At 44.9% G+C, this 26,594-nt stretch overlaps 1 protein-coding gene across 1 annotated transcript; it reads left to right on the top strand.

Annotated features, from left to right (window-relative positions):
- Positions 1–570: 570 nt before the first annotated feature.
- On the top strand, positions 571–22,605 carry LOC118785876 (protein dopey-2-like). Its single transcript, XM_036540822.1, has 38 exons — positions 571–708; positions 1,919–2,100; positions 2,484–2,654; positions 2,943–3,138; positions 3,663–3,755; positions 4,325–4,448; positions 4,786–4,895; positions 5,548–5,659; positions 6,104–6,218; positions 6,504–6,623; positions 6,794–6,902; positions 7,554–7,769; positions 8,994–9,106; positions 9,469–9,566; positions 9,687–9,884; positions 10,161–10,429; positions 10,604–10,756; positions 10,883–10,983; positions 11,219–11,409; positions 11,869–13,357; positions 13,731–13,830; positions 14,497–14,691; positions 15,044–15,169; positions 15,440–15,577; positions 15,879–15,934; positions 16,239–16,343; positions 17,000–17,066; positions 17,185–17,332; positions 17,546–17,610; positions 18,014–18,123; positions 18,588–18,737; positions 19,054–19,115; positions 19,235–19,363; positions 19,864–20,000; positions 20,160–20,215; positions 20,327–20,482; positions 21,242–21,374; positions 22,349–22,605. Exons 1-38 carry the CDS (start codon positions 571–573, stop codon positions 22,595–22,597), a joined length of 6,480 nt encoding a protein of 2,159 aa, XP_036396715.1. The 3' UTR covers positions 22,598–22,605.
- Positions 22,606–26,594: the final 3,989 nt, after the last annotated feature.

Raw genomic sequence — 26,594 nt, 5'->3', positions numbered from 1 at the left:
AAGGGCTGAGTGAACAATGGTGGTAACTGGACAGCTGCTGTAGCTTCAGACGTGACTCTTGAATGACCCTTTTTATCTAGCTCACCACACAGGCTATTTCATTTGTAGCTGGATTGATGAATTACATTCCCATAATCCCTTCGGATTTCCCCTGTGGACACTCTGGTGATAGCGCTTCCGTGTGCAAGTGCGCTGTCTCCTCAAGGTTTAGGTCTGCTTTCTTCCTTCTTTGGGTTTATGCTTAAGTTTGCTTTCTTCTTTTGATTTACTGATCATGGAGTTTCACTGTGTGTTCAGTCCTCCACATGTGGTGCTAAACCGAAAAAAGCTGTTTGGAATATTTTGTATTACAAATATTACATCACATTACATTACATTCATTTAACAGACACTCTTATCCAGAGTGATTTCCAGCACAACAGAACATGAGTGTATCCATTCAAGTTGAAATATTACCACAGTGTGTCACAGGGCAGGAATAACTCTGCATTGCCTGTGCTTTCTTTTACACCACTTACAGGACTATTAGTACAGGACTACTCAGAGCATTGCATGCTGAAGTAGAGCATGATGGATCCAGAGGAGCAGGAGCTGCAAGATGATCACCAATACCAGATCTACTCGGCTGCCATTGAGAAGGCACTGCGCAGCTTCCAGTCCTCCAGCGAATGGGCGGACCTCATCTCCTCCCTGGGAAAGCTGAACAAAGTAATTATTGCTCATCTCCGCTTTAATGAAGATCATGGGGGTATTGCTCCTGAGTGACAGGGTGATATTTGGAGATCATGGGTAGGCTTCATAGACTTTTTAAGGGAAATGGTGAGGGATTAATTGCAGTCATGTGAGGTAGCGACCAGGGTTTTGTCCATGGGAGGCAGAGACCAGGGTTTTTGCATTTTCTATTGTGCCTTTTTGCATTTTGTACCCTGCAAAGTGTGTTTGTGGGGCGGTATTTTTTGTTAAGAATAGTCTTTTTGAGTTTACAGGTCCCAAATGTGGCCTCTTGAGAGGCAGTGGATAGCAACTATTCAACTTGACCTTTAGTGGTTCCTGTGTCCTAGTTTTAGAGGTTCTCAGCAACAACCCTTGTGCTGTTTTCCTCTGTGCTCTGTGGGGTATATCTGGGGTGCTTTCTTCATGTTTTCTATCAAAACATTTTTTTTTTTTTGGGGGGGGGGGGGTCTGATTCTCTTTAGTTGGCAACAACAGTGGATGTCCCATCAGAGCTTGCAGTCAGGCTTTTTGTATAACTCACACTGGAGCAGAGCAGAGACCTTTAGGAATAATCACCTTGGTCTTAATGTAAGTGTGACCATCAGGTGTAATACTGTATATAACATTTACCAACATTCACCTGGCCCATGCAGCCTTTTACAGCAGCATGCAGTGCTTATGACTCGGAAGATCTGTAACAGAATTGAACTTAGAAATTCATGCCTGTTTCAGGTTCCTTTAACTGGTACCCTGAGTGAGAATCAAATGCGCCAGAAAAGAAAACCACAAAGATTTAACATCTTTGTTTCTCTTCTGCCTCCATTCTCCTCCTGCATTCACACTGATACAGACACTTCCATTGGTTTAATTGTCTGTCTATTCCATATACCTGGAAAACATGCCATATATGTTTACTTACTATCTATAAGCAAATGTGGCCAGACAGGGCTGTTAACTGCTTGGTGTAGTAAGCAGCTGGTCTACAGCCATTCACAGAGTGTTTTATGTCATGAAATAAAGCTGCCCAGTAGATAAAAGAATGAAAGAATACCTTATGAGTGGCTCACTTGGCTAAAATACCTGTTCCGAGCACAGTTTGAAACTGACAGCCCATGACTGAGCCAATGACAATGGCCAGATTTCGATGCAACACCTCTGATAACACCTGCTGCTGTGTCATGTCCCTCTGCAACCACCCTCTCAGGCCCTCCAAAGTAACCTGAAGTACTACCACCTGCCCAAGCGTCTGATCATCTGCAAGCACCTGGCCCAGTGTCTGCATCCGGCCCTTCCCAGTGGAGTCCACTTAAAGGCCCTGGAGACATACGAGGTCGTCTTCAAGATCATCGGGACCAAATCACTGGCCAAAGACCTCTTCATATACAGGTATTTCACTGTCCTAAAGGGACGTTTTGTAACACTGTCTATCAATCATTTAAGCTTTTCATCAGTATTGTTGTTGTGAGGCTGGTAATATTTAAATTGCTTGGAAACCTGAGCTCATCAGGTAGCTAAAAACACTAACGACTTCTCGACGACTTGATGCCAAGTAGGTTTATATAACTCATTGACTAGCTGAGTTGCAGATTGGTCAGAGTACTTTCTACTTCCGGTTGATCAGTCCAAGTCTGTGCTGCAAGTTTGAGATTTGGGCTGTACATGAACATACATATAAACTGTCCATGTTGTGTTTCCTGGCTTATGTGTCATATATATTCTCTCTCTGCTGTCCATCGCTTACCATTCCCCACTCTTCTCTCCTCTTGCAGCTCTGGCCTGTTCCCCCTGCTAGGCCATGCTGCCATGTCTGTCAGGCCGGTGCTGCTCACCCTGTACGAGCGCTACTACCTGCCCCTGCAGCGGGCCCTGCTGCCCAGCCTGCAGGCCTTCGTCATGGGGCTGCTGCCGGGGATGGAGGAGGGTGTGGAAGTCTATGACAGGTAGAGAAGTACCTTTGACTGCACCAAAGTACAAAACACCAGAACATAACATGTACAGTTACATAAAGTATAATGCACCAAAACAATATTTATAGTTACGGTAAAAACAGACAGAAACAAAAAGCTTACAGCCTCAATTCACTCCATATAATAACACATACAACATTACCACATTTTTTCGCAAAGAATTTATTTGGAAGAATTGGAGGGTCACACAATTCAAACAACCCTGCTTTTTTGCAGCATGTACTGATGTATGTGTGTGGCTTCGTCTCCATGCTGGGTCAGGACTGATGCCCTGCTGGCAAAGCTCTCTAGGCTGGTGGGGCAGCAGGTGTTCTATGGGGCTCTGTGGAACAGCATTCTCATCAATCCCCAAGTGCGTATGCCTGCTTCCCTCTTCATCGTCACACACTTCGAAAGGGCAGACTCTGGCAGGGATCAGAGATACATGCTGGGCTCTAACCACAGGCTAGTGGTGAGTGTTTCTGTCCATGTCTGCATGCATGTGTACGTGTATGTGTGTGCATGCATGAGTGTATGTGAATGCATGTGTGTCTGCCTGTGTGCATTTGCACGTATGCTCAGATTTTAAACACATGTGGGGACATACGTAACATTGTGTGAGTCTTAGAATACCCATGCTTGAGTATTGTTGAGGGTACATGGAGAGCTGTGTGTCATGGTTCAATATGTGCGAATCTCAAAGAAGAGAGATACTATGATTGAGTGCTGTTTTATTATGTATGTGTCCCTGTTATTTTCCCCATACTGGCCTTTTATAAAATGAGGGAAAGTTAAGGCATGCCATGTTTGGTAGAGCATGTGAATGTGACATGTGAGTGTAACTCCATAATGTTAACTTCCCGACCATGTAGTCATGACCCTGTAGCTTTGTACAAAACCCTCAACAAGCAACTGTGTAGCCCTGATTATGTATCTGTGGCTGTTTGACTGTGATTCTTGGCAGAGGAACAGTGACCGCATAAACTTCTGTTTCAGATGGAGGCCCTTGCCCGGTCGCTGCAGGACTCCAGCGTGCTGGTGCAGAGGAACATGCTGGAGATTCTCCTCCTCTTCTTCCCTCTTTACACCAGCTTGGTTAGTCTTCTTTGCGTGTTATCTTTTCTCTTTACTTTTTTCCCTTTCTCTTTGTTAATTTTATGTCATTTGATACATAGCAAGTTTGGCAGCACTCAGGATGGATTTGTCAGGGCTTAGGGAGAGAGGTGTAGGCATAGGGGTCTACAGCTAAGCAACAGAGGGGCAGCAGACTTAGACTTCCATTTTAGATTTAATTCCATTTTTACTCTTCATTTCAAGTGATGACAGCTTTTAGATACTAGTCACTCTTTCTTAACCTTCACTTAGACTTCAGATCTCTTGACATTACTTCCTCATGCTACACCACACTCCTGCAACAACAGTAATTGTTAGCATCATGCGTAATGTTTTGACATGTTTGTCTGCACTCTTCTAGATTGTTAGAAGAGTTTGTAGTGATGAGCTGCATCTCTGTTCCAGATTGGGCATAAAAGGAGAAAAAGCATTAGGCAATGGGCAATCCATATTTTTAAAAATGAGTGCAATGTGAAATGAACCATAAAGTTTTTTTTTTTTGTTGTCTGCCCGTCCCTCCAACAATTGTTGTCTTGTGTTGTTCACCTCAGGATCCAGAGAAGGGCAGTATTCCTATGACCCAGGGTGACCTTGTCACTATCGTGTCTGCAGCATGCCTAACTCTGCTGAGAAGAGATGTGTCATTGAACAGAAGACTATATGCCTGGCTCCTAGGTACTGTGTAGTATTGCCCAATCATCAGCCTTCAGATTTTGCAGTCATAGAAACATCTTGACCCAACATTCTATCTGTCTAAACATTTTCAAAGGTTTCCTGTCCAATATTGCACAGAGTGAAAGAAAGCACAGATGGAATAGCTTTCACTACCGAAATTGAATAACAGAAAAAAAGACTGTATAAAAGATTTTATAATTGCATATATATATATATGGGCAGTACAGCAGAGTGGTTATTGGTCACAGGGGGCATTGGTTTCAGAACAAGTGCTGTGACTTATGTATTATAAATCAGTATTTGTGAAGGAAAGTGTGTGAGCTCCCCTGTGTTTCAGGTACGGACACCAAAGGTGACATGGTGGGAGTGGACCCTGATGTATCTACCACAATGGAGCAGCACACAGCATACTACTTTGGCAAATACTCCAGAGAGCTCCTTGTACAGGTCAGTTCAGTGCTGGCTGTAGGCACAAACCTTCTGGCTGCTTTATCCATATGGTCAGTGTTGTGCATGAACGCGTTAAAAGAGCGCATTCACTGAGCATGCTCATTTTTTCGGTGAACGGAGAACTTGCAACTAAAAAACGTGAACTTGAGCTCATTCAGTTTTAGCGAGATTCAGAATCCTTGGATGTGTTAAAGTTACTGCTTGATGAATAAACACGGACGGCGTTATTCCATACTTGAGACGTTTTTAGTAGTGCAACTTGTCATCAGATAGACAGCTCGACAGCTGGCAACCAACTGCCCATATCCCGCGTAACAATCACTGCGCATGTAGACGTACACATAAAATAGTCCCTGGAGCAGCTCATTTAAAAAATGGAAGAAATGAATTGGGACTGTGAACTTGTTCAAAATTCAAAATTGTGAACTGTGAATGTGAACTTGTTCATTTTAATCTGTGTGAACTGAACTTTGAGCTAGCTCTTGTGAAGTGTGAACTTGCACAACACTGCATATGGTAAGGCTTCACATTGAGTGAATACAGTAGAATGAACTGTAGGGCAGTACCAAGTTCTGTGTATTGAAAAGTGAGCTGTTCTATTTTGTATGTGCACGGGTATGTATTGTATATCCTTTCGACATTTCTACAGGCTCTGATGAACAACCTGGAGCAGACAAATGAGCACACAGGTCCAGGGAGTATAGTGGCCTGCCTCAGACCCTTCCAAATTATCATCAGCCTGCAAGACAAACCAGAAATAGGTAATACACTGGTATATCCACTCATGGATGGGTAACACACTGGTACATCCACTAAAGAATAAGTGGAATTAAAGGAAACGTGGTAAAGCAGTGGTATATACACTCAGAGATACAGTCCATAAAACACTGGTACAAACACTCACACACTCAGAGATATAGTAGGTAAAACGCTGGCACGTACACTCTGAAATACTATAGGTAGTACACTGGTATGTGCACTCAGAGGTTGGTAATACACTTTTGAATATTTCTTCCTTCCTTCAATATGGAAACATGGAGGAGGAGAAATTCTATGTTGAGTATTAGTGAAAGGGCTTATAATAACTGTATATGCTAGCCCTGTTATCATAGTATATGCGTGTGTGTGTGTGTGTGTGTGTGTGTGTGTGTGTGTGTGTACGTGTGCATCTATGTGCGTGTTTCATATCTCCTGGCCTGGTTTAGGTTCTCGGATCAGAGATGACCTGTTGCTGGACGTTGTCAGGGCCCTCTATAGGTACTGCAGGAAGATACTGGGCAAGAGCATTGAATCCAGCCTCACTGAGGACCGGGTAGCCAGGTGAGTATAGGGAGAAGGAGGGGCATGTCTGTCACTTTCAGTAAAGCATCAGAATGTATTATCATTTCAGGATTCAGTCCTGTAACACTGTCTCAAAACACCCTCAGCATTGTATTCCCCAATACTACATTGATTTAAAAAGCAGGCAGGCAAGGAGCTTACCACTTTGTAAACAGAGACAGTACACATACCATCTGTGTGCCATCTGAGTGAATGAGACCAAACACCAGATGCACTCCAAACGTGTCTCAATCCCAGAAGGCAATCTTTACCTTTGCTCTACAGTAAAATCAAAGAGGACAGGAACATGTCTGAGATCATCAAGACCGTGAACATGCTGATCAGCTCTTTTGGCACACAATACCTGTGGGAATACATGAGCATGTGCTTCCAAGCCTGTCTCAGGTAAGACTGCTCTGCTGTATCCCCCTTCTTCAGCCATAATGCATAATGGGTCACATAGACATGTCGTCATTAGCTTACAGTCCTATTTATGAGGTTTTCAGTTGAATCTACAGTACTGCTTACATGTGAGTGAACTGTGCTCATGTGGGTGTGTCTCTGTCTCACAACAGGGGCATACCTGTAGACCCAACAACCCCTGTGCTGAAGGACACAGCGGCCCCGCCCTCCATCTCTGAGCTGTCCGTGCTCATCATCTTCCTGGTGGACATTATCCCTCTGGTCAGTACATGCTGTTTATATATTGCCTTGCTGTGTTTCATCAAACTACATTCAATGAAGTAGCAACACCTGTGTTATGACAAACCAACAATCCAATGAACTGATACCCAGTTTTTGAAAATTCAAGTGCCATACTTCATGACACTGATATATGCACACATTTCCCATCTTGACAATTACTTTTATGCACTACGGCTTTGGCCACCAGTCCAGGTCTTTTCAAAATTAGATACAAATAGATAAATAATATTAAATACTTAAACTTCCATTTTAGGTTTCAGCATTTCTTTACACCCCTCTTTTGCATCCCTGGATACCTCCATCTTTAACCTACCTTTCAAGAACTCAAAACTCCTTATCCTCTCCCTAACTATTGCCTGTAGAGTAATGAAAAGAACTGGAAAGATTGGAACAAATCATCATTAACCCAACAGATGAAGCTCATGACAGAGTGTACTGCCATAGAAAAATGAACTGCATCCCTTCTTAACAGCACTATTCACATTACAATTTACCCATGACCATCTATTTAATGAGCAACTACATATCTCTCTGTGCGGTAGGAGCTGTACCCTGATTGCCCCGATGGTGTCTCTCCTCCCCGCCGGAGCCATGCCCGATTGGCCTGACGCTTTTTATTTATTCCTGTAGGAGCTTTACCCTGAGATTCAGATGCGGTACCTGCCACAGATGCTGTGGCGTATGCTTCAGGACCTGCGGGATCACATGCGCTCTCTGAGCCTCCCGGAGCTGACCCAGGGCCTGAAGGTCTGCCTGAAGCTGCTCAGCAAGATCCAGATGCCTGCAGCCGACATGAACATGCGCACAGACTCACAGGGACAAGGGGAGAGTGGGAACACTGCCCAGGTTAGGAGATATTGTTTTGATGGGAGGAGGAAAAAGAAAACCATGTGGCGTCCAGACACAGTGAACATGCAGACATGCTCACTCCATAACAGCTCATATTCGTTACTCTCCTTTTGATGTCAGACATCTTTATTTTTAGCTCAGCATTGAATACAACATGATTGATTGGCCTACATCACAAAATTACATGGATAATTCCATTTGACACCAGGAGACAATGCATTACTCATTAATGCAGGGAAAGGTTAAGACATGTAACACTTGCAGGGATTCACCCACTGTTCCAGATGGCATTTTCTGCATTTTGGCTCGGTGGAACATGTCCAAGTCTATGATGTTGTTGTCATTTGATCACACACACCCTGAACCATATGAAAAGAGTCAGAATCAATGGAGTACTTCCTCAGGCCAAGCTATAAAACATCTGCTGTTCCACAGGCAGAGGGCTGTTCCAGTGGTGTGTGCATTTTTTTCTGTTTTTTTTTTTTATTCTTTTCAGATGAAAAAGCCAGCAATGTTCTGTTAGTTCTGCAAGTTAATTTCAATCTCATTTGTACCTAATGCTAGATGGTCTAAGGTATGAAATTTACCTGTCATTAATTGTGTGATTGATAGCCTTTTCAACAGAGGCAGATTTGTGTAGCGTGTACATAAAATTTGTGCATTTTTGCTACTCTGGTTACATAAAACGACCAGCAACATTCTTCAACATCCCAGAAGAACTATAGATGCAAATGAAAATATCAGAATCTCACACATCAGACCTTTTTCTGATTGAAACAACCCAGTGAACAGGACAGACAGATTTATTTTAGATATTTGGAGCAAATAATAAAATGTATTGCTCTGTGAATCTGAAATGAACTGTTTGAGTTGAAGAAAAAGTTGCAAAGGTGAGTTCTTTGTAATCTGGTCTATCATCAGAAAACAATTTGGTATATTTGTCAGGTTTACCTTAAGTATACACCAGAATTAGGAGAAGTCATACAGAAAACCAGCGCGAGGAGAAAGCAGTGAACAACCTTCTTTAGGTGATCATTATTTTTATTTACTCTAATAGCATGTTCTTAAACATTTCACCAGGAGGAGGGGTCTAAGACAGCTGAGTCAAACGGAGAGGTGGAGCAGGAGGCGGGGCCAGGAGATACAGCACCTCCGCAGGTGCAAACTGAAGACACTGGGTTGGATCCCAGATCCTCAAACTCTGAGCAGCATCTCCCACAGGGGAGGGAGGTTGGAAGGGAGCGTCTGAAGAGGGACAATGTGTGGAAGAGAGGGGGAAGCGTGGAGAGCATGACCGGGTGCGTGCAGGACGTCTTGGCCTCTTTCATCAGCAGGTATGAAGCAGAACTTAATCACTCCAGACTTATTGCTACATACCTGAGCGCTGGCCGTAAGGGGCACTGCTGTTTTAATGCGGTCTTCTGTTCTTCCCTACTGGCCTCCTCTTCCTCCATTCCATTTCAGCTGTACTACTCTGTTGTTGCACTATTGCAATTTTCTACTTTTTATGCTTGTTGTTTTTGTTTCCATAAAGTATCTTCCTTTGACGCCTTACTGAAAATCGCTTCTTGAGAATGCTATAGTTATTAAGTTTGCCCTTTAACATATTGCTCCACTAGTTTTAATTTGCCAGCTTTGCTGCTCTCTTCCTTCAGCTCCTGGCATAACCAGCCACTCTTTTTGCTCTCTTGCTCAGGTACCTGTTGAATGAGGTGGAGGAGGAGGAAGAGGTGCGGGGGGACACTGGGCTGTCTAACCACACAACTGCTGCCCAAACTGTGAGGACCCCCACAGGTCAGGGGGAAAGCCATGAAATGGGGCAAATTCCATAGCTTAATGAAAAGCTGACAGTGTTCTTCACCCCTAGCAAACAGAAGTAACAGCACCTGATGGACACCATCTCCTCTTCCTTAGGGGATGAGAAGAGCTTGGGGGCAGCAGGGCAGGACTGGGGGAAGGGGTTCATACCCTGCAACAGGGAGGAGATTTCGGAGGAATGCTGCCAGGTGTTCGCTGCAGCGTGTCAGTTACTGCAAGAGTGCGCCACCTTCCCCACATACCTGTCTGAGGACGAGATGGAAACCTTTTATACTTCCATGTTCCAGAACAAAGGTAAGTCTGAAACCCTGAAAACCTCCATCTTTCAGAACATAGGTAGGTCTGATGCCCTCAGCATCTCCACAGTTTAGTCTGAACGCCCCTGTCTTTTAGACCATAGGAGAGGCCTCCAGTGTCTACATGGTTAAGTAAAACCAGTTATTTCCATACAGCAAAAACCAGAGCTAAGCTTGGTGAATAACACAATGTCTGAGGTTATACCTCTGCAAAGAACATATGTTGATACAGTAGCGTTTAACACTGACATAGCCAGTTTTCTTTATCCAACAGGCAGCGCTGAGGGCATCTTCCTTCCATGGCTGAGGTCCTTGATGATTTGCTGCCTGTCAGAGGACTACCGTGTTCAGCACGTGGCCATGTCCTCCATACTGGAACTAATCCACTACTCTCAGTCTCTGGTCCAGCTCATAGAGGACAGGTACCACCGCTACAAGAGCTCAGACAGCAACCCCCTCTCTGGTCGGCTGCAGATGGTCCCCACACCACCCATTAATCCCACAATCCTAAAAACCATCAAGGATAACACTGACTTTTATCAGGTAAAGGGAAACACCGGCTTCGTTGTGCAGTGTCACTGAGTTATTCGTAATTCTCAGTCCAATGCATAACGCACCGGCAGCTTTCTGTGTGCGCTGCAATATTGGCATGCGGCTGCGGATCAGTGATTTTATTCAATGTACAATTCGCTTTCCCTCATTGTTTCCTGACCCCAGTGTATAGCCCAGATCCTGTGGGGCCAACTGGATACAGAGCACCAGGAGCACCACACGACCTGCGTGGAGCTCTTCTGTCGGCTACATGGCCTGGCACCCTCCCCTGCCATCTGTGAGGACGTTATTTGCCAAGAATTGCTGCACGGGGACAAGGTAGCTTGATGTTTGCTGTCAAAGCACACACTCATGCAGCAGACGTGCAAAGTCACCAACAAAGCACTGGGCCTCTGTTTCCATGGGCTTACTCATCTCTGTGGGCATTGTTGTTTTTCTTGTTAGACAGTTCAACTGGAAGCCCTTCACAGGTTTTCAGTTCTGTGGCACCTGATGCGTGAGATGCAGACCAATTGGACCATGTCGTTCAATCGCTCTTTTGACAGGTGAGGACGCATCTGCCGATCACATTGTCATCTTTGTGGCATTCATTTATCACACCCTGATCTAATCTGCTGATCTTTGTCCTCCTGTAATCCACTCATTCATGTCCTCCTCCGAAAGGCTGTTCCATGTCATCCTCTTTGTGTTCTGTGATCCATTTATCATGCCTACCTCCCTGAAACATTCTCTTCTAATCCACTAATCCTTATCTATTCTTCTGATGTTGGGATCTTTCAGATCTTTGTTTGTGGTTATGGATAACCTGAACAGCCAGGATGGATCGATTAGTGCTGTCGGGCAGAGCTGGTTGATCCGGGCCTTATCCCTAAACGACGTAGTGCGCATCCTGGAACCGATCCTGCTCCTCCTGCTCCACCCGAGAACTCAGCGCTCCTCGATCCAGTGTATCAAACAGAACCTGGGTGCTGGTGCGTGGAGGGGAAGGGGAGGACAGTCTTGCTGTCATTGTTTTAGGATATTTGTTTACAAATCCAGGTGGATATGGTATAGATCTGTTTGGAGTAGCTTATTCCACTCTTTAAGACCATGAAGGGTATTTGTCTACTTCAAGTCTCCATTGTAGGTATTAGTTGGAAAGCAGTCATAAAAATATGAGGACCTGGGCCAAGCCTTGTGATTGCACAGGCCCCTAATAAATGGTGTGATAATGGTTGCACAGAAATTGGAGTATTTTTATACTCTTCTATGGTTGCCAGGTTATTATTGTGAAGGCATAGGTTTTGTTTTCCTTGTAGGGAATAGCAATGGACAGAGCTGCAGGGCGTGGGCATCCTCTCAAAATTCGAGGATATCAGCTGATGTCATAGCAACTGACAGCCAATCGGAGGAGAGTGTATTGAGCTGTGCAACCATTGTGGACCGCGAAGCACTGTGGGCCGAGGTGGAGCACACCCCTGACACTATGAAGACAGAGCCAGAGCTCCCCATGGAGGAGTTATTCAGGACAGAGGATAAAGAGGAGGAGGAAGAGGAGGGGAGGAAAGCGGGAGAGGGCAAGGAAGGAGAGGGCAGTGAGCATGTGCAATCAGAAGATGCCAATGGCACCAAGCTCCCCTCAGAAACTTCCAGCTTGGGTTCTGCCTCCCAGCAGCAACTGGAATATGATGAGACTGCCCACAATGGTCTGCTAGGACCTGAATATGACACCACTGAAGAAGCGACTTTCCCAGACCATCTGCAGCAGGCTGACTCAGAGCACACTCTGGAGTCCTTGTCAAGTGATGAGGAGGACCTGGACCTGGGCCTGGACATGGAATCCATGGCTCGCTTGCGCCTCCTCAAACAGGAGAAGAAGAAGCAGGAGGCCATTAATTTACTCTTCAGACACATGCTGCTTTACCCGCAGACCTACGACTCCGACCGCATCCTCTTCGCCTTCTCCATGCTGGAGACGCTCCTCAAGACCACTCCTTGCCACTTTGTGAAGGCAGTGTGCACCACTAGCATAGACACCGGTTCCGCTGCACAGCTCAACCTCATCCACGCCCTGATTCGGCGCCACTTGCAGGCCATCGAGGGACGCAGCTTCCGTTGCCAAATCCAGACTCATTCGGCCGCACCCTGTCCCAATTCCCTGCTGGTAGATCTCCTTACTTGCCTCTGCCTTCGCTTCCTCCGGTCTCACTACCCCCCCTACCTCGGCGTGGGCCCGCACCACCTTTCCAGGAACCGTGACGTCCAGGTGAAGAGTGTGGTGGTGCTGACCCGCCTCATGAGCCAGCTGGTTAATGTGGCCAGGGCCCGGGATGGCCAACACCTGGACCGCATCCGTCACCTGCTGTCAGGATGCAAGGTGCAGCAGCACGTCCTGCTTTGCCTGTCAGCCTCCATGCACATCAGCCAGAGGTCCGGGGAGGTGCAGGGCGAGGGGCTGCCGGAGGAACAGGATGAACCATCTGAGGAGAGCCTGCTCGATCTGGGACAGGTCTGGACAGAACAGCCCTTACAGATGGAGCTGCTGAAGCTGCTGCAGGTGCTGATTGTGCTGGAGAGCTACCTGTGGCCGGGCGGAGCCAAGCCCGGGGCCTCAGAGAACCAAGACGTATTCGCCACGACCCCGCTGGCCCGGGAGTGGCAGACAGCGGCCCTCTACCAGCAGTCCGTCCGCATGCTGCAGTATGCGCAGGCCCAGCCAATCCCCTGGCAGGGCATGTTCGTCTCAGCCGCCGCCCGCGCCCTACAGCCACGGTACGGCTTCGCCACGCACCCTCCCTGGGTGGCCCTGCTCTCCGCCTCCCTGCCCTACCTGGGCCGCTCGCTCGGTGTCATCGTTACCCCCGTCATCGCCCAGATCTGCAAGAACCTCGATGACCTGGTGAAGCAGTATGAGTACGAGTCTCTCACAAATTTTCAGAGGTATGTGATCTGCTTTTAACTGATTCTTTGTCCTTGTGGACAATACAGTAAAACAAAAGTAACGACATGATGTTTTAACTAAGGTCATCTTTTTGCAATATTTGTATATAAATATGCTAAGCAAATAAACTTTTCAAATACCATTTTCACAGCATTATTCTGTTATCATGATTTTATACTATATTATTTTATGTAAATTTCTCATCGTTAATGAATGCCTGTTTCTTCATTAAATGTCTGGGATTGCATTAAGTAATGAGCAAGAATTAGTCCTCCAAATGCAAGAAAACATAGTTTAGTAAGGATGTACATTATGCATTTATTCATGCATGGGGAGTGTGTTTTTTGTCTGTCCTATCTACCCTGTGAATAGCTGGAATCTGAAAAGGGAGAACATCCCTCCTGATTATCCCCTGACCTTGCTGGAGGGCCTGACTACCATTACTCACTTCTGCCTGCTTGAAAATAGGAAGGTGAGACTCACCCAACTGCTTTGGAGAGAAAATCCATTACGGTGTCGTCGCTCAGCATTTCCTTACAGCTTAGTTTGTGTGGTGGGCATCCTTGTGCTGGACAGAGTACTCCATCATCAGCTCAGCCCGTTCTGCATCTTATTCTTTTGGGAATTTAACCGAGGTAACATCACTGAAGCAGTTTCTGAGGAGTGAGACCGCCAGGTCTAGACCCCGGATAACCCCTGTCCTTTACACCACCTCATTCAGCTCTGTACAACAAAGCAACTTCTAACCTTAGAGGCTCCCTTACCGTGAGATTACTCCTCTGACGTCTCATTATTGTGGATTATCGTCAAGGTTTGGTAGAGCAGCTGCTAAGTGTGTGAAAAAGCCAAAAGACGTGTGACGTCCTGCTCTTTCACCATAAGGTTATTCTTTTAGCGTGTCGTTATTGTGCATTATGTCAAGATTAGCTGGAGAAGCTGCTATGTGTGTGAAAAATCCATTTGTGTGAGATCATGATGATTTTGAGGCAAAAGTGAAGTCACCTGAATGTTTTATATCCTACATATAGCGCATAATCCCTGTATCTCTCTCTCCCTCTTTCTTTCCCTCTCTCTCTCCTCCCTCTCTCCCCCCCCCCTTGTCTTTCTTTCCCTCTCTCTCTCCTCCCCCTCTCCTCAGACTCCTGTGGCGCCAGACCCAACAGACATTCTCCACGCTCGTAGCGCTGTCCTGGAGGAACTGCCACGCTTGCTCAGCACCATAGTGCTGCTGTGGGCCGTGGTCCGGAGGGAGGAGACCCACAGGTCTAACTCAGACTGGGTCCTCAGCTGCAGCACGGAGTCCCCCTTTTCTGTCTATTTCAAGAGCGCCAAGGTGACTGAGCGCCGCGTCCTGGGACGGTCCACAGCCGCCAGTGCAGCCATGTGTATCAGGAAGTCTGCCTGTGGATTACTATGACCAGTGACAGAAACAGAGTCTATCCTTGGCTCAGTCTGTAGGAGCTCATCGTTTGAAAGTTAGCTGGCAAGGGTACAGTATACTGCAGAATATGCAAGGAATGTACATCTGGGACACTTCAACTACCTCTGCTATTTCCAGTGAAAGCTTTATTGTAAATATACTGGCAGGCCAGCTATTGATAATGTGTGTGCTGCTATTTTTCACCACCTAATTACCTTGTTAGGTTTGTTATTACTGAATTAATCTGTTGTGCTCTCTGGTGCAGCTCCTAAGGCAGAAGGTGCTGGAGTTCCTCAACCCCCTCACAGCACACTTTGGGGTTCAGGTCATGGCAGCAGTGGGTTCTGTGTGGCTCAGCCAAAAGAGTGAGAAACGTCACAGCAAAAACAAGGTGACCTTTCAATAGATATTATAAATCTGGATCATATTCGATCTCCTTGTTGTTTTCTCTAAAGTTAGGAGGCTTGTCTTTTAGTGCCATACTTTGCTGTGGAGCAAGTGACACATTCACAGCAGTGCCTGAACCCAGCAAGATGCCAGTATGTGATGCAGTGCAACGTTTGTCCAGCAGAGGTCTCTCTCACTCTAAATCCCTCCAGTCTAGTAATGGCATAGCTCTTAGTTGTATGACTTACTGGGGGCTCCATTGGTGTCTGTGCAGATTTTACCAGTGGTCAGTGAGTCCCAACAGGCCATTGTGGACCTGGTGAAGTCTCTGAGCACACTCCATATTGACACCGTCCTGCAGCTAGTCAAAGCAGTGGTGGGAAAGACCCACCAGACCAAAGGAGACCAACAGGTATATTCTCATTCTCACCATAGACACATACTGTTACACTCACACACACACAAAACACACACACACACGCGCTCACACACGCACACACACACACACATACACACATTGCTTCCTGATCCATCCCTCTGAAAACTGTTGAGTGTTTCCCTTCAGATTGCATTATATGCATAATTGTGTAATGTGTCACTTAGGAAACAGACAAGCAATAACTATTCCCAGCTCACGGCAATAGGGGCAGCGGGGGGGGGGGGGATTTCCAACACACAATTTGCCTGAATCATGTCTGGCTCCTCCCTTGCAGAGGTCCACCCTGTTTGACATTCCTATGCTTCAGTTCGGCTATGCCTTCATTCAGAGGTAAGGCCCCTCCTTGCGCTGCGTTGACTGACGTTTATCTGCATGGATCTTATATTCTTGTCTTAGAGTATGTTGTGTGATACAAAATGATCCATCAGACTAAATTCCTGAGAACGGAATCATCAGTATTTGTAAATGCAAAGGCGGATGTCATGCAAATGTAGTTATACCGTGGATATTATCCTCAAGCTTCCACAAAGCTACCATCTCGGGGCCACATCACCACCCCTGTTGTGCAGTTATTTTCTGAAAACCACAGGGCAGGTCTTGGTTTCCCCGTGTATACTGAGTGTTTGTATCTCAGTGTTTCTGCAGAGACCCTTCAGGAGAACACCCCTGCCCTTCTCAGCCTCCTGAGAGAATGTATGCTGCTGAATCTGTCTCCACGGGGACACTTCCTCCTCCTGGGGTGAGACATAAGATGCTGCATATTATCAGTTGTTGCTGTTAATGCTGCCTGCCCTGGCCTGGACCTGAAAAAGAATATTCAGTACATACACACAAGGGCCGGGTTAATCGGTCATTCTATGCATCAAAATCGCCAGACCAAAACCATGTTACCCCGAAGTGGAGATGGAAGACATCTGTGATTTCAGTCTTCCTTCATCTTTTAAGGTGGAAGACACTGTCTCTAGTGAATTGACTGCAAATTTAACAGTATTTATGAATTTATGAATGAATAATTTATGAATTTCCTCTTTTGTATAAATGAACTGAATCCACTATGGTGGGCTTTTTTAGAAAGTGTGACAAACCTGTGTCACCAAGCAACTGAAAAACAATGCAGGTGTGAGTGTTGTGTGGGTGGTGTACATAATATTATGAACATTCCTGCCGCTCTGCCTAGTGTGTGTGAGGCTTATGTCCTGGTTCAGCTTGGAAGACTACAGATTCAAAGTTTTTTTTTGTTTATTTGTTTTATATGCACATATTCTGTGAGTAAGGTACATAGGAAAACGAAGCTGTATTTAGGCATATCCATACTCCCTAAATATGGAAAATTCTGAATAATATTTTTGACTGGAGTCTATCTTCATTATTTTTCTTGGTTTTGTTTTACCATAGGATCCTCTACAACTTTGTAACGAGACTTCCCAGTCTAGACAACAGGAAAGACACTAGGGATGTACAGGTAGGGTGCATTGTGGGACTGCTGGCTACCAGCGAGTCATCTGGGACGTTTTTGCTATGGAATGGTGCATCTCGGGTAATCAACCATCCCTGATCGTATCCATGGCAACGCATTGCAGGAGGTGACCCAGCAAATCCTGGAGGCAGTTGGCAGCATAGCGGGTTCCTCCTTAGAGCAGACCAGCTGGCTCAGCCGCAACCTGGAGGTCAAGGTGCAGCCGCAGGTGTGCCCAGAGGAAGAGGACCCGGAGGACATGGACCATTACGGTAACTATGGAAACACGGCCACGGACCTGCCGCCACTGCTTGATCAGTCAGGTAGCAGGCTGTGGGCTTAACTGGTGAGCTTAATTCACAGCTCTCTACTGCTGTGTCCTGAAAGAAACCAGGGGGGAGGTCATGGTTGTAGCACACACCATTCAGCAAACAGGCAGTTGCTATTCCCCGTTATTACTTGAACTGTGTGTTGCCTCCTCCCAGATGCCGTGGTCTCCTCTTCCATGCCACCTGTCTACAGTGTCCAGGCCCTCACCCTGCTGGCTGAGGTAAGAGCAGCCTCTCCCACACTCTCTGAATCAACACTGTGATCAACACTGAGATTCTGTGTTGCTGAGTTTCTCTCCTAACTCAAAAACAGAATAAATTACAATGCATTGCTTGGTTGATGTAGCTCCCCTTTAATTCGCCCCTTCCCAGCCCTGCCCCAGATACTGAATCTCCAAAACTGTTATAAAAATACCATCGGGGCAGCAGTGAGGGAAGGTCATGAAATTGGGTCAGCTGAGAGACTGGGGTACCATAAAGCAAAATAATCTGTCTCCATTGGTCCATAAAATAATTACAATCTGTGCATCTGATGAATGGTGAATTATATAATAATGAAGGCACGGTCACTCATAATGCAATGAAAGATGATGAAGATGAAAGAGTGACTGCTGCCATTCCCAGGTGCTGGCTCCTCTTCTGGATGTGGTGTACCTCAGCGATGAGAAGGAGAAAGCCGTGCCACTCATCTCACACCTCATGGACTATGTATTTCCATACCTGAAAAACCACAGGTAACCGTGCAGACAAGCCAACGTGCCCACTCACAGGACAGTTCAATTTACATCCTATTTTATGTGTTATATAGTTGTGTGAACTTGCAGCAAGGAAATGTTAACGCGTTTCATCAGAAAACAGAAATTACATTACATTGCTGTTTTTTTTATTATTTTATTACTGTTATTTAGCAGACACTCTTATCCAGAGCAACTTACATAGGTGAAAGTTTTGCATGTTATCCATTTATACAGCTGTACATTTACTGAGGCAATTTTAGGTTAAGTGCCTTGCTCACGTGCCCCAGTAGGGAACTAAACCGACAACCTGTTGATTACAAGCCCTGCTCCTTACCACTACACCACACTTCCGGTTTAGCAGGCAAACCTCTTTCCCAAGCTTTGAACCTGTCTCTTCAGTGTTTTTACGGTTCCATAGTCTTAGTATGCTACTCTGTTATCCACACACCGCGGATCCACAGCACCTACAATGCGCCCAGTTTCCACGCCGGCACCCAGCTCCTCAGCAGCCTCAGTGGGTACGCCTACACCAAGCGGGCTTGGAAGAAGGAGACCTTCGAGCTCTTCATGGACACTCTTTTCTTCTGCATGGATACCCCCTGCACCAAACTGTAAGACCTGTAGGGAGCACGGCTCTCATACAGTCCTCTCAGATACGGTCTTCTCTCATAACGTGCATAGTGATTTCTGTTGTTATTTTTAATACCAGTAAGTATTGTCATTTTTCTCCTCTGGGTAAGAGAGAGCAGTTTCATAGGATTTGCAGTAATCATATACACAATTTATACCTTCTTTTCTGGTGTATATCTATTCTTTTTCTGTCTATATCTGTTTTTCTTGCTCTTTCTCTCTATACACATACATCGGCTCACCATTGCACTGTGAGGGTCTGTCCAGTTACTTACCCTTTTATTTTTTTTCATTCAGCTGGAGGTCCATTATCGATCACCTGTTGACTTGCGAGAAGTCCATGTTCAAAGACCTTATGAGTGAGTAAAAGCGTTCTCCCGCAAGTTCCACTGCAGTGCTGACTGTGCTATAGTTCAGCAAAATGTCAGCGTGCGTGGAGAGAGTGACGTCTGTCCGCCCCTGTGTGTGTGTCCATCAGGCATGCGCGGCAGCTCAATGAGGCCCTTTCCCAAGTCCGAGCAGAAGGCCATGCTGCTGAAGCGCCAGGCCTTCGCCATATTCAGCGGCGAGGTGGACCAGTACCATCTCTACCTGCCGCTCATTCAAGGTGCTCATGCTTTCCTCGTGATTCTGTTCATTTCTTTTCTATTTACACACAGTTACATGATAAATAAGAATAAAATATCAACTTCTTTCATTTACAAGAGCATAGGGACAAAGGCAGCTAAAGGGAAAACCTAGAAAGATCAGCTCTCAAAACCCAATACTCTTTTTTAGAGGTTGCTTTTCATATGGTTTGGTTTCTTGAGTCTCCTTCACAGTATTGACCGAATGTTTTATCTTCAGATTCAGTTACCGGGGAACAGTGCAATAGCAGACATCAGTGGTATGGTAAATCAAACTTACTGTTATGCTTTTTATAGGTCAAAATCCTCAGTCAGGTAAAATCCAACAGAATGTTAACATGTTGATTTGGATGCTCCAACCGATTAAATTTAATTCAACCATTATGTCAAATTATACTAAGTATATGCAGTAAACTCAAGGTTAGCATAAAACAATGAGTAACAAATCTTTCCCTTCCTTGGTCCCTTTCTTCCTGTCAAGAGCGTCTGAAGGAGATTGAGCGTGTGGGACACACGCCCCCTGTGGTGTCCCAGATGTTTCTCGCATTTCGAGTGCTCCTCCTACGTATGTCCTCCCAGCACCTCACCTCCCTGTGGCCCGTCATGGTCTCTGAGCTGGTGAGGGCCGCCCCAGGACGTGTTACGCCTCTGCTGTTATTATTGTAATTATATGTGTGCGGTCACAGTCAATACGGCGACCAGAGCAGAAACTCCAGCATGGAAGTAGTGTTGGTTGAGCTCGGTTTTAACAATGGCATCTGCTCTTGAAATTGTCAGATCCACACATTTGTTCAACTGGAGAAAGCTTTGATGGAGGACCAGGAGGCTTCAAAGTGAGTTCATGGTCCATTCTGTATGATGTATATAATGCCTAAATCTTCAGAAACTTTGAACTGATCTTCCGACCAGTTTAATGAAGCCTCAGATTCCTTCCCTCTGCTCAGCACCCACAGTAAGAACGGCAGGGGAGCGGGGAGCCATGACGGGGATGGCCCAGCATTGCTCCTCTCCCAGAGTGAGCTGGACATGTATCTCTCTGCCTGCAAGTTCCTGGATGCTGCGCTGTGTTTCCCCCCCGATAGGATTCCCCTGTTCCAGATGTGAGTGTTAAGCCATGTGCCTTGCCTCACCCACAAAGAAGCTTCCCTGCAGGACAAAAGCCTTGCAGATCTATTCCATAGTCAGCCATGAGTCCAGCACTTCACTGAAATAATAACACCTCCAACTGGAGAACATTACAGCCATTAATTATATCATCCTCAATGGCATCAGACACAAAAACAGGAAACTACAATGGGATTATGTGGATTGAGTCTACTTGCTGTTTTGTCTAATGATCATTTTCTCACCATAGATAGGTTTTATGCAGTCAGTCATCTCAATTTTTTTTTTCCACTGGCTTTTTTTTACAGTTTCTCTCAGCATTGAAGTGCTGTCAGTGCAGGCTGTATAAATAAAAGTAGGTTTTCTTAGTATGAAAATGAATGCAAGTCTTTTTTCAAAATCGATATTTAGAATAAGAACTGACGAGTCTACTCCAGACGTACATGGAAAAAATCTTTTGCACCCATTCCAATATTTGAGGTATACGTCTAATGTCCTGTGGAGAGCAGACAGTGTGCCTCGGGAAGCAGTCATTTTAACGAGTGAGCTCCAGCAGCAGTTTCCCTCAGCTTCCTGGGGTGAAGCTGACCGAAAAAATGGGTGGCCACAATATCTTTCACACATTATTACAACACAATTTTATAGTAATCAACAGTCCTAATGCTGATAATCTTGAATGACCTAGATAACATTTACTGTGTCTTTGAAGGACAATAGAAGTCTGATCTGTTTTAAACTGGTGCCTTTCTGTCAAGGTATCGCTGGGCTTTTGTCCCTGAGGTGGATGTGGATAGCTACAGCGGCCCGGGGAACAGCATCGTAGAGGGAGAGCAGGAGTGCAAGCCTCATATCGTCAGAATAGTGGAGGGACTGCACTCCAGATTTGGGGTAAGGCCAAATCTCAAACTGAAATAAAGCAACACCCACAGGTACGTGTAATGAAACAGATCTTCAGCAGTTTAGGCTGTACAACGGAGCTTTCGGCTTTCAGTTTCATTCTCCTTTATCAGTTTCGTTTTACGTAAAAGGGAGGTATTTGCTGAACAGAAAAAGAGAGTAAACCACGGCCCGATCAAATAACCTGAATTAGAGTAAATGAAAAGTGAATGTTTTAGTGGCCTGTTAACTTCCATAGAATTTCAAGTTTCTAATAATATAAGCCAACTGTTAATATTAATCTCAGCAATTGCTCTCTTTCAATTCATACCAGCTACTTTACATTTTTGGTTCTGTTAAATTGTATTTTGTGTGTATTTGTTCAGTCTTCTAGTTACGTGACATATTTTAATTTTTCTGGTGAGGTTCCTTGGAAGCCCTGAAAGGGTATCTCACCTCACCTGCATGAATTTGTATGTGTCACAATTTTATTTCACTATATATAGAACAGAGAAAGAAACCAATGCATTCTTGGACAAGGTATGATTCAGAACAGGGTGGGGTGGGAGTGCAGGAAGCTGCTCCTGTGGGTCTTCTCCGCTGACTTATACAGACTGCGAGGCTTTAGGACCTGGGAGAGCAGCAGCTTTCAGACAGCAGTTTACAGACAGGAACCAGCAGGGCTGAGACTGATTGCTCATCAGCCCAAGTGTTGTTTGTTGCCTTCATTAAGCCTGCCCTGCTTTTTCAGGAGGAGAAGCTTGGATAACGGCTGTGTGCTGTGGGCTCCCAGTATGGTTTTGGGCCTGCTCGTTTGTTTTGGTTGCCATTGAAGCAGGCTGTGTTTGTTCTGATTATTCAGTGAAATAGCAAAGTTGCCTTTGCCATTTTCCTTACCTACACAGCAGGGAAAAATATCAGAAACAAATTCCTAAAAAAAAAAAAAATAGGATGAATGATCTATAACTGGAATGTTGTTGTTGCAGGAGCTGAATGGTACAGATGACAGCACCCGCGTGGAGAACTTGAAGCTCCCCCTGCTCACCATGCACAGCATCTCCAGCATCACCGAGCTCATGCCCTTCTTTAGGGTCCTGGCCTGCTCCTTCAAAAGCCCTGGCAATGACCCCCACCCTCAGCCTGTGGCCCATTATCCAGCTCACAACAGCAATGTCATCCTGAAGAAGCTGGAGGATATCATCGAAGGGGAGTTTCTGGAGCGCATGGACAACTAGAACCAGGGACCCAGCAGTTAGAGTCACCAGAGTGATCCAGAAAGAAACTGTTTTTGTAATCCAGAATGATGGCTTGTGTTTCTACACAACTGTTTGTGGAGAGTATTGGGTGCTGAATGTAGAGAAAGATTTTTTTTTTTCCCCCAGATTTAAGACACATCTGGCATTTTTTACTTGGAAGTTTAGTTTAGATCTTACAAAATTTAGAGCTTTTTCTTAAATCTGGGATAAAAACAATGCATGAGAATTTTTTCTATTGCGCTTTCTATTCGGCGCCTCAAAGGAAACTGAGGTTTATCATTGGTCTTTTTGCCTCGGTATGCAGTTCTGTCTTACGTAGCCTTGAACAGTCTGTGCACTGAAACTGGGTCATGCCTCAAATACCCCCCTTTTAGTGTCTTGTGGTATAAGCAGGCAATTTCAACGTGAGCATGAGCAGGCCTGTTTGGCTTTCTTTCTTAACAAGGCATGGCGTTCCATCAGTGGATCTAGAGGTATTTGCTACATGCTATAGACAGTGACATAAACATAGAAGGAAGAGAGGAGTTTCCCTACAGTCACATTTTGTGCAAGAATCACCACAGAGTGGCATGGTGAAACAGTCATGAATTCTGCTATATCTTTGACTTTGTCTAATTACATGTAAATGCTGGACATAGACCCTCATCTTTTGGACAATCTGCACTGAGATGCTGTAGCCAATGTGCTTTTTTCCATTAACATGCGCTTGCATGACTTGTTTGGTGTTCTTTGGTGTAATTATAATACTGGAGGGAATAGTAGAAATGACTGCAACATGCATCTGGTGATCACATGCAATGTTATTCAGTCACTTCTACCACAGAGTGCACGTTTCAGGAACTCCACCCATAATCTGGGTCCCAGTGACATAGTACCATAAAACTTACATGGCCAGACATTTCACAGTTCATTTCTGATCAGCAGGGCAGACTGAGAAAAGGCACATCGACAACTTATCTTAGGCTGGGGAGTAGCCTACAGGGAAGGGGATGTGACATTCCAACTCCCTACCATCTTCCATTAGGCTATCTGGGCTGTGTACCACCGAAAAATGATGCAGGTCGCACAAGGTTAGCCTAACTAGCCGGGGAGCAGCCAATGGCATTCAACACTTCCAGGGGCACAGTCCTGCAGTCAAGGGTTGCTGTGTGTGCTTGGTTAGATGTCCCTCTGGGGTTAGCAACCCAAAGCTCTGCAAGCTGACTACTGAACACAAAAGCATGCGTGTCTGCTAAATGCACCAGCGTTTATCAGGCAGTATGGTGGACTAACCACCAGCTGTGCATCCACTGTACTTTATTTCCTGCTGTAGACAAGGGGAATCTCGTGCAACTGAGGTTGAAGCTTTGTAAGAATGAAAAGCCCAGGTTGTGTTTGTTTATGAATCCAGGGTGATCTCTGTGGTAGGGGATGAAAAAGAATGGCATTACAGAGTCAGCCTCATAAGAAAGAAAAAACGTTACAAAAGCACATTGTATTTACTTTGCATTTAATTTAAAGGAACAATTTCACTTCTTTAGGTCTGATTAGGGAATACGATTCTGTTGGTGCTTTTATATTTTATTCATGAATTGCTGCTTAAATTATATTTATGTTTTGTATTATATATGTACTGATATTTTATTTAAATCAAAGAAAAATCATCTAAAAGACAGTGGTCTGAAAGAAATTGAAAAATCAAAGACAAATATCTGGCATGTAGTTGAAGGCTTGTCCACTATGGGAGCTGATAAGCAGGGAATTTGCTTAAATTTGTGAATGATACATTTTGGTAATTTTGTCTGAATGCATTTAATCAGTATCCTTATGATTATTGATCCTTGTTTTTTATTTTCTTTTGTTAAAATAAGGAAATGATGGTCATTTTCAAGTTAGTATTCCAAGGTCAAATGGACCTTAATTTCTCAACTAAATGAATAAGCAAAACAATGCAGAATATCTATCCCATCAATTATAAAAGACCATTGATTTCGGACAAATTGTAACTGGAAAACCTCAGCTGAACTGAAAAAAGTCCAAGAGTCCAAACGTTTTAGCACTTATAATAATGGATCACATTCGTATACCTTTCAGCCTGTCAAGGTTCTCAAACTGCTTTACTGCGAAGGGGGACTCACCTCAACCACCAATAATGTGTATAATGTGTGGGTGATACATGGCAGCCATTTTGCAGCAGAATACTCACCACACATCAGCTAAGTGGGGTGGGGGGAGTTTTTAGGGGACTATTTGATGCCAGATTGAAAAACCTGATCGGGAATTTAACCAGGGCACCAGGGAATCCCCTTCTCTTTACAGCAAGTGCCATGGGTGCTTGAATGTCAGGACCTCAGTTTACCATATCATCTGAAAGATGAGATCTCCTACAGCACAGTGTCCACATCACTACATCACTGCACTGCGCCATTGATATCCTGGTTGGTCCAGAGAGAAGACTGCCATCTATTGACTCACCAACTCCACCTCTAGCAACAATTTTTTTTTCGGAGATGGTCTCCCACCCAAATACTACCCAAGCTCATCCCTATTTAGCTTCAGCCATCAGGCAGAGGAGGGTTGTGGGATGGGACGGCTGCAAACTGGGAATCATCTGTTAGGTAAGGCAACGTTATGGCATTCAGCACTGGAGCAACATAGACTGAAGACAAATGAGAAATCATCGACAAATCATAGTACATATAACCTACATATAACCGTGTGCTAGTACTGGCTGTTGATTCGGGGCCAAGTTGACCGTGACATGAATTAAAGTAAAAATTGACTCCCAAAGTAAACACATCTATTGTGGAATTGTTTGGGACTATCAGAATGCCAACATTGTCAGATGACTCATGGACTATTGTTGAGATAGTGTAATATGGCATCAGTAAATTACAGTTACTGATCAAATATTGATAGTTGGTTAAGATCAACATGAGCAAATGGGCTGCAGTGTTTGCCTCCAATGGTTATCATCACCCACCCTATCAACCAAAATCCAGTGTTGGTCCATTTGACTAATGTGCACTGGGCAATCAGGTACAGTACAACCAGACCAGCCCTGGGCTGATATGAAGTTAAAGCCAACAGTGTGAGCGTTACCATCAAAAGACAATCTGCAAAACTACTTAATTAAAACAATATGCAAGACAATGCACAACATCTCCAGTCTATGTAAAAGCTGCTTCGTTAAGGGTAACACTTTCTAAACAAGTCCAAAAACATATTTATTCATTTATTAATTCATTTTCTGTGCATCCTGTGGTGGCAACTAATCCCAGCCTGGGCCTAATAGACTGAGAGCTCCCTCCACACTGTTCAGCAATTCTTCAAAAACAAGTGTAATCCTCAGAGTCTGATGTAATTAGGTTTATTGCATATGTTTCAAATCACATAGCCTACAGTAAACCGTGCTGGTCCACGCAGAGCAAATCGTAAGCACTATCTTTTATACTTTTCTCCTAACCCCTCCTTTCGTGGAGCTCAAACACAAACTCCTCCTTCAGTTTCACACCCCATCTCCCTGTACAATGTTATCTCCCACTCTGGCATCGTGCCCACTTCATATCTTGCCTCCCCTGTACACCATTATCTCCAAGGCCGCACATAACTAAAATATAAAAATTAAAAAAAAAGTAATAGTCCTGCCTTGGCTGCGCACCAGTATTGCCACACGTCTGTTATATTAAAAAAATTGCTGGTTACTTGCTTTGACCTAACTGACATCTACCTGGCAATGCTTATGATTTACATATGGAGTATGCGCCTTGTCACAAATTTTCCACAACAAAACACTCATCTGTATAGTCTTGGTATCAACACGTTCACCAAGCAAAATATTTCCAAAGAAAGTTAGCTTTCTTTGTCAAAATAAAAACGTGTGCGGTGTTGACATGCCGAAAGGGGCTGGGAAATGGGCGGGGTTTTCTGTGGAATAGTGGAGTACGATTGCGCACTCCGGGCTTCCCCATAGTCTCGGAGAACCTCCCTCCTCCGC

This window comes from Megalops cyprinoides, chromosome 11 (assembly GCF_013368585.1).
Source record: "Megalops cyprinoides isolate fMegCyp1 chromosome 11, fMegCyp1.pri, whole genome shotgun sequence".
NCBI lineage: Eukaryota > Metazoa > Chordata > Actinopteri > Elopiformes > Megalopidae > Megalops > Megalops cyprinoides.
The sequence above is the reverse complement of the archived record's forward strand: the minus strand, read 5'-3'. Positions and strand labels throughout refer to the sequence as shown.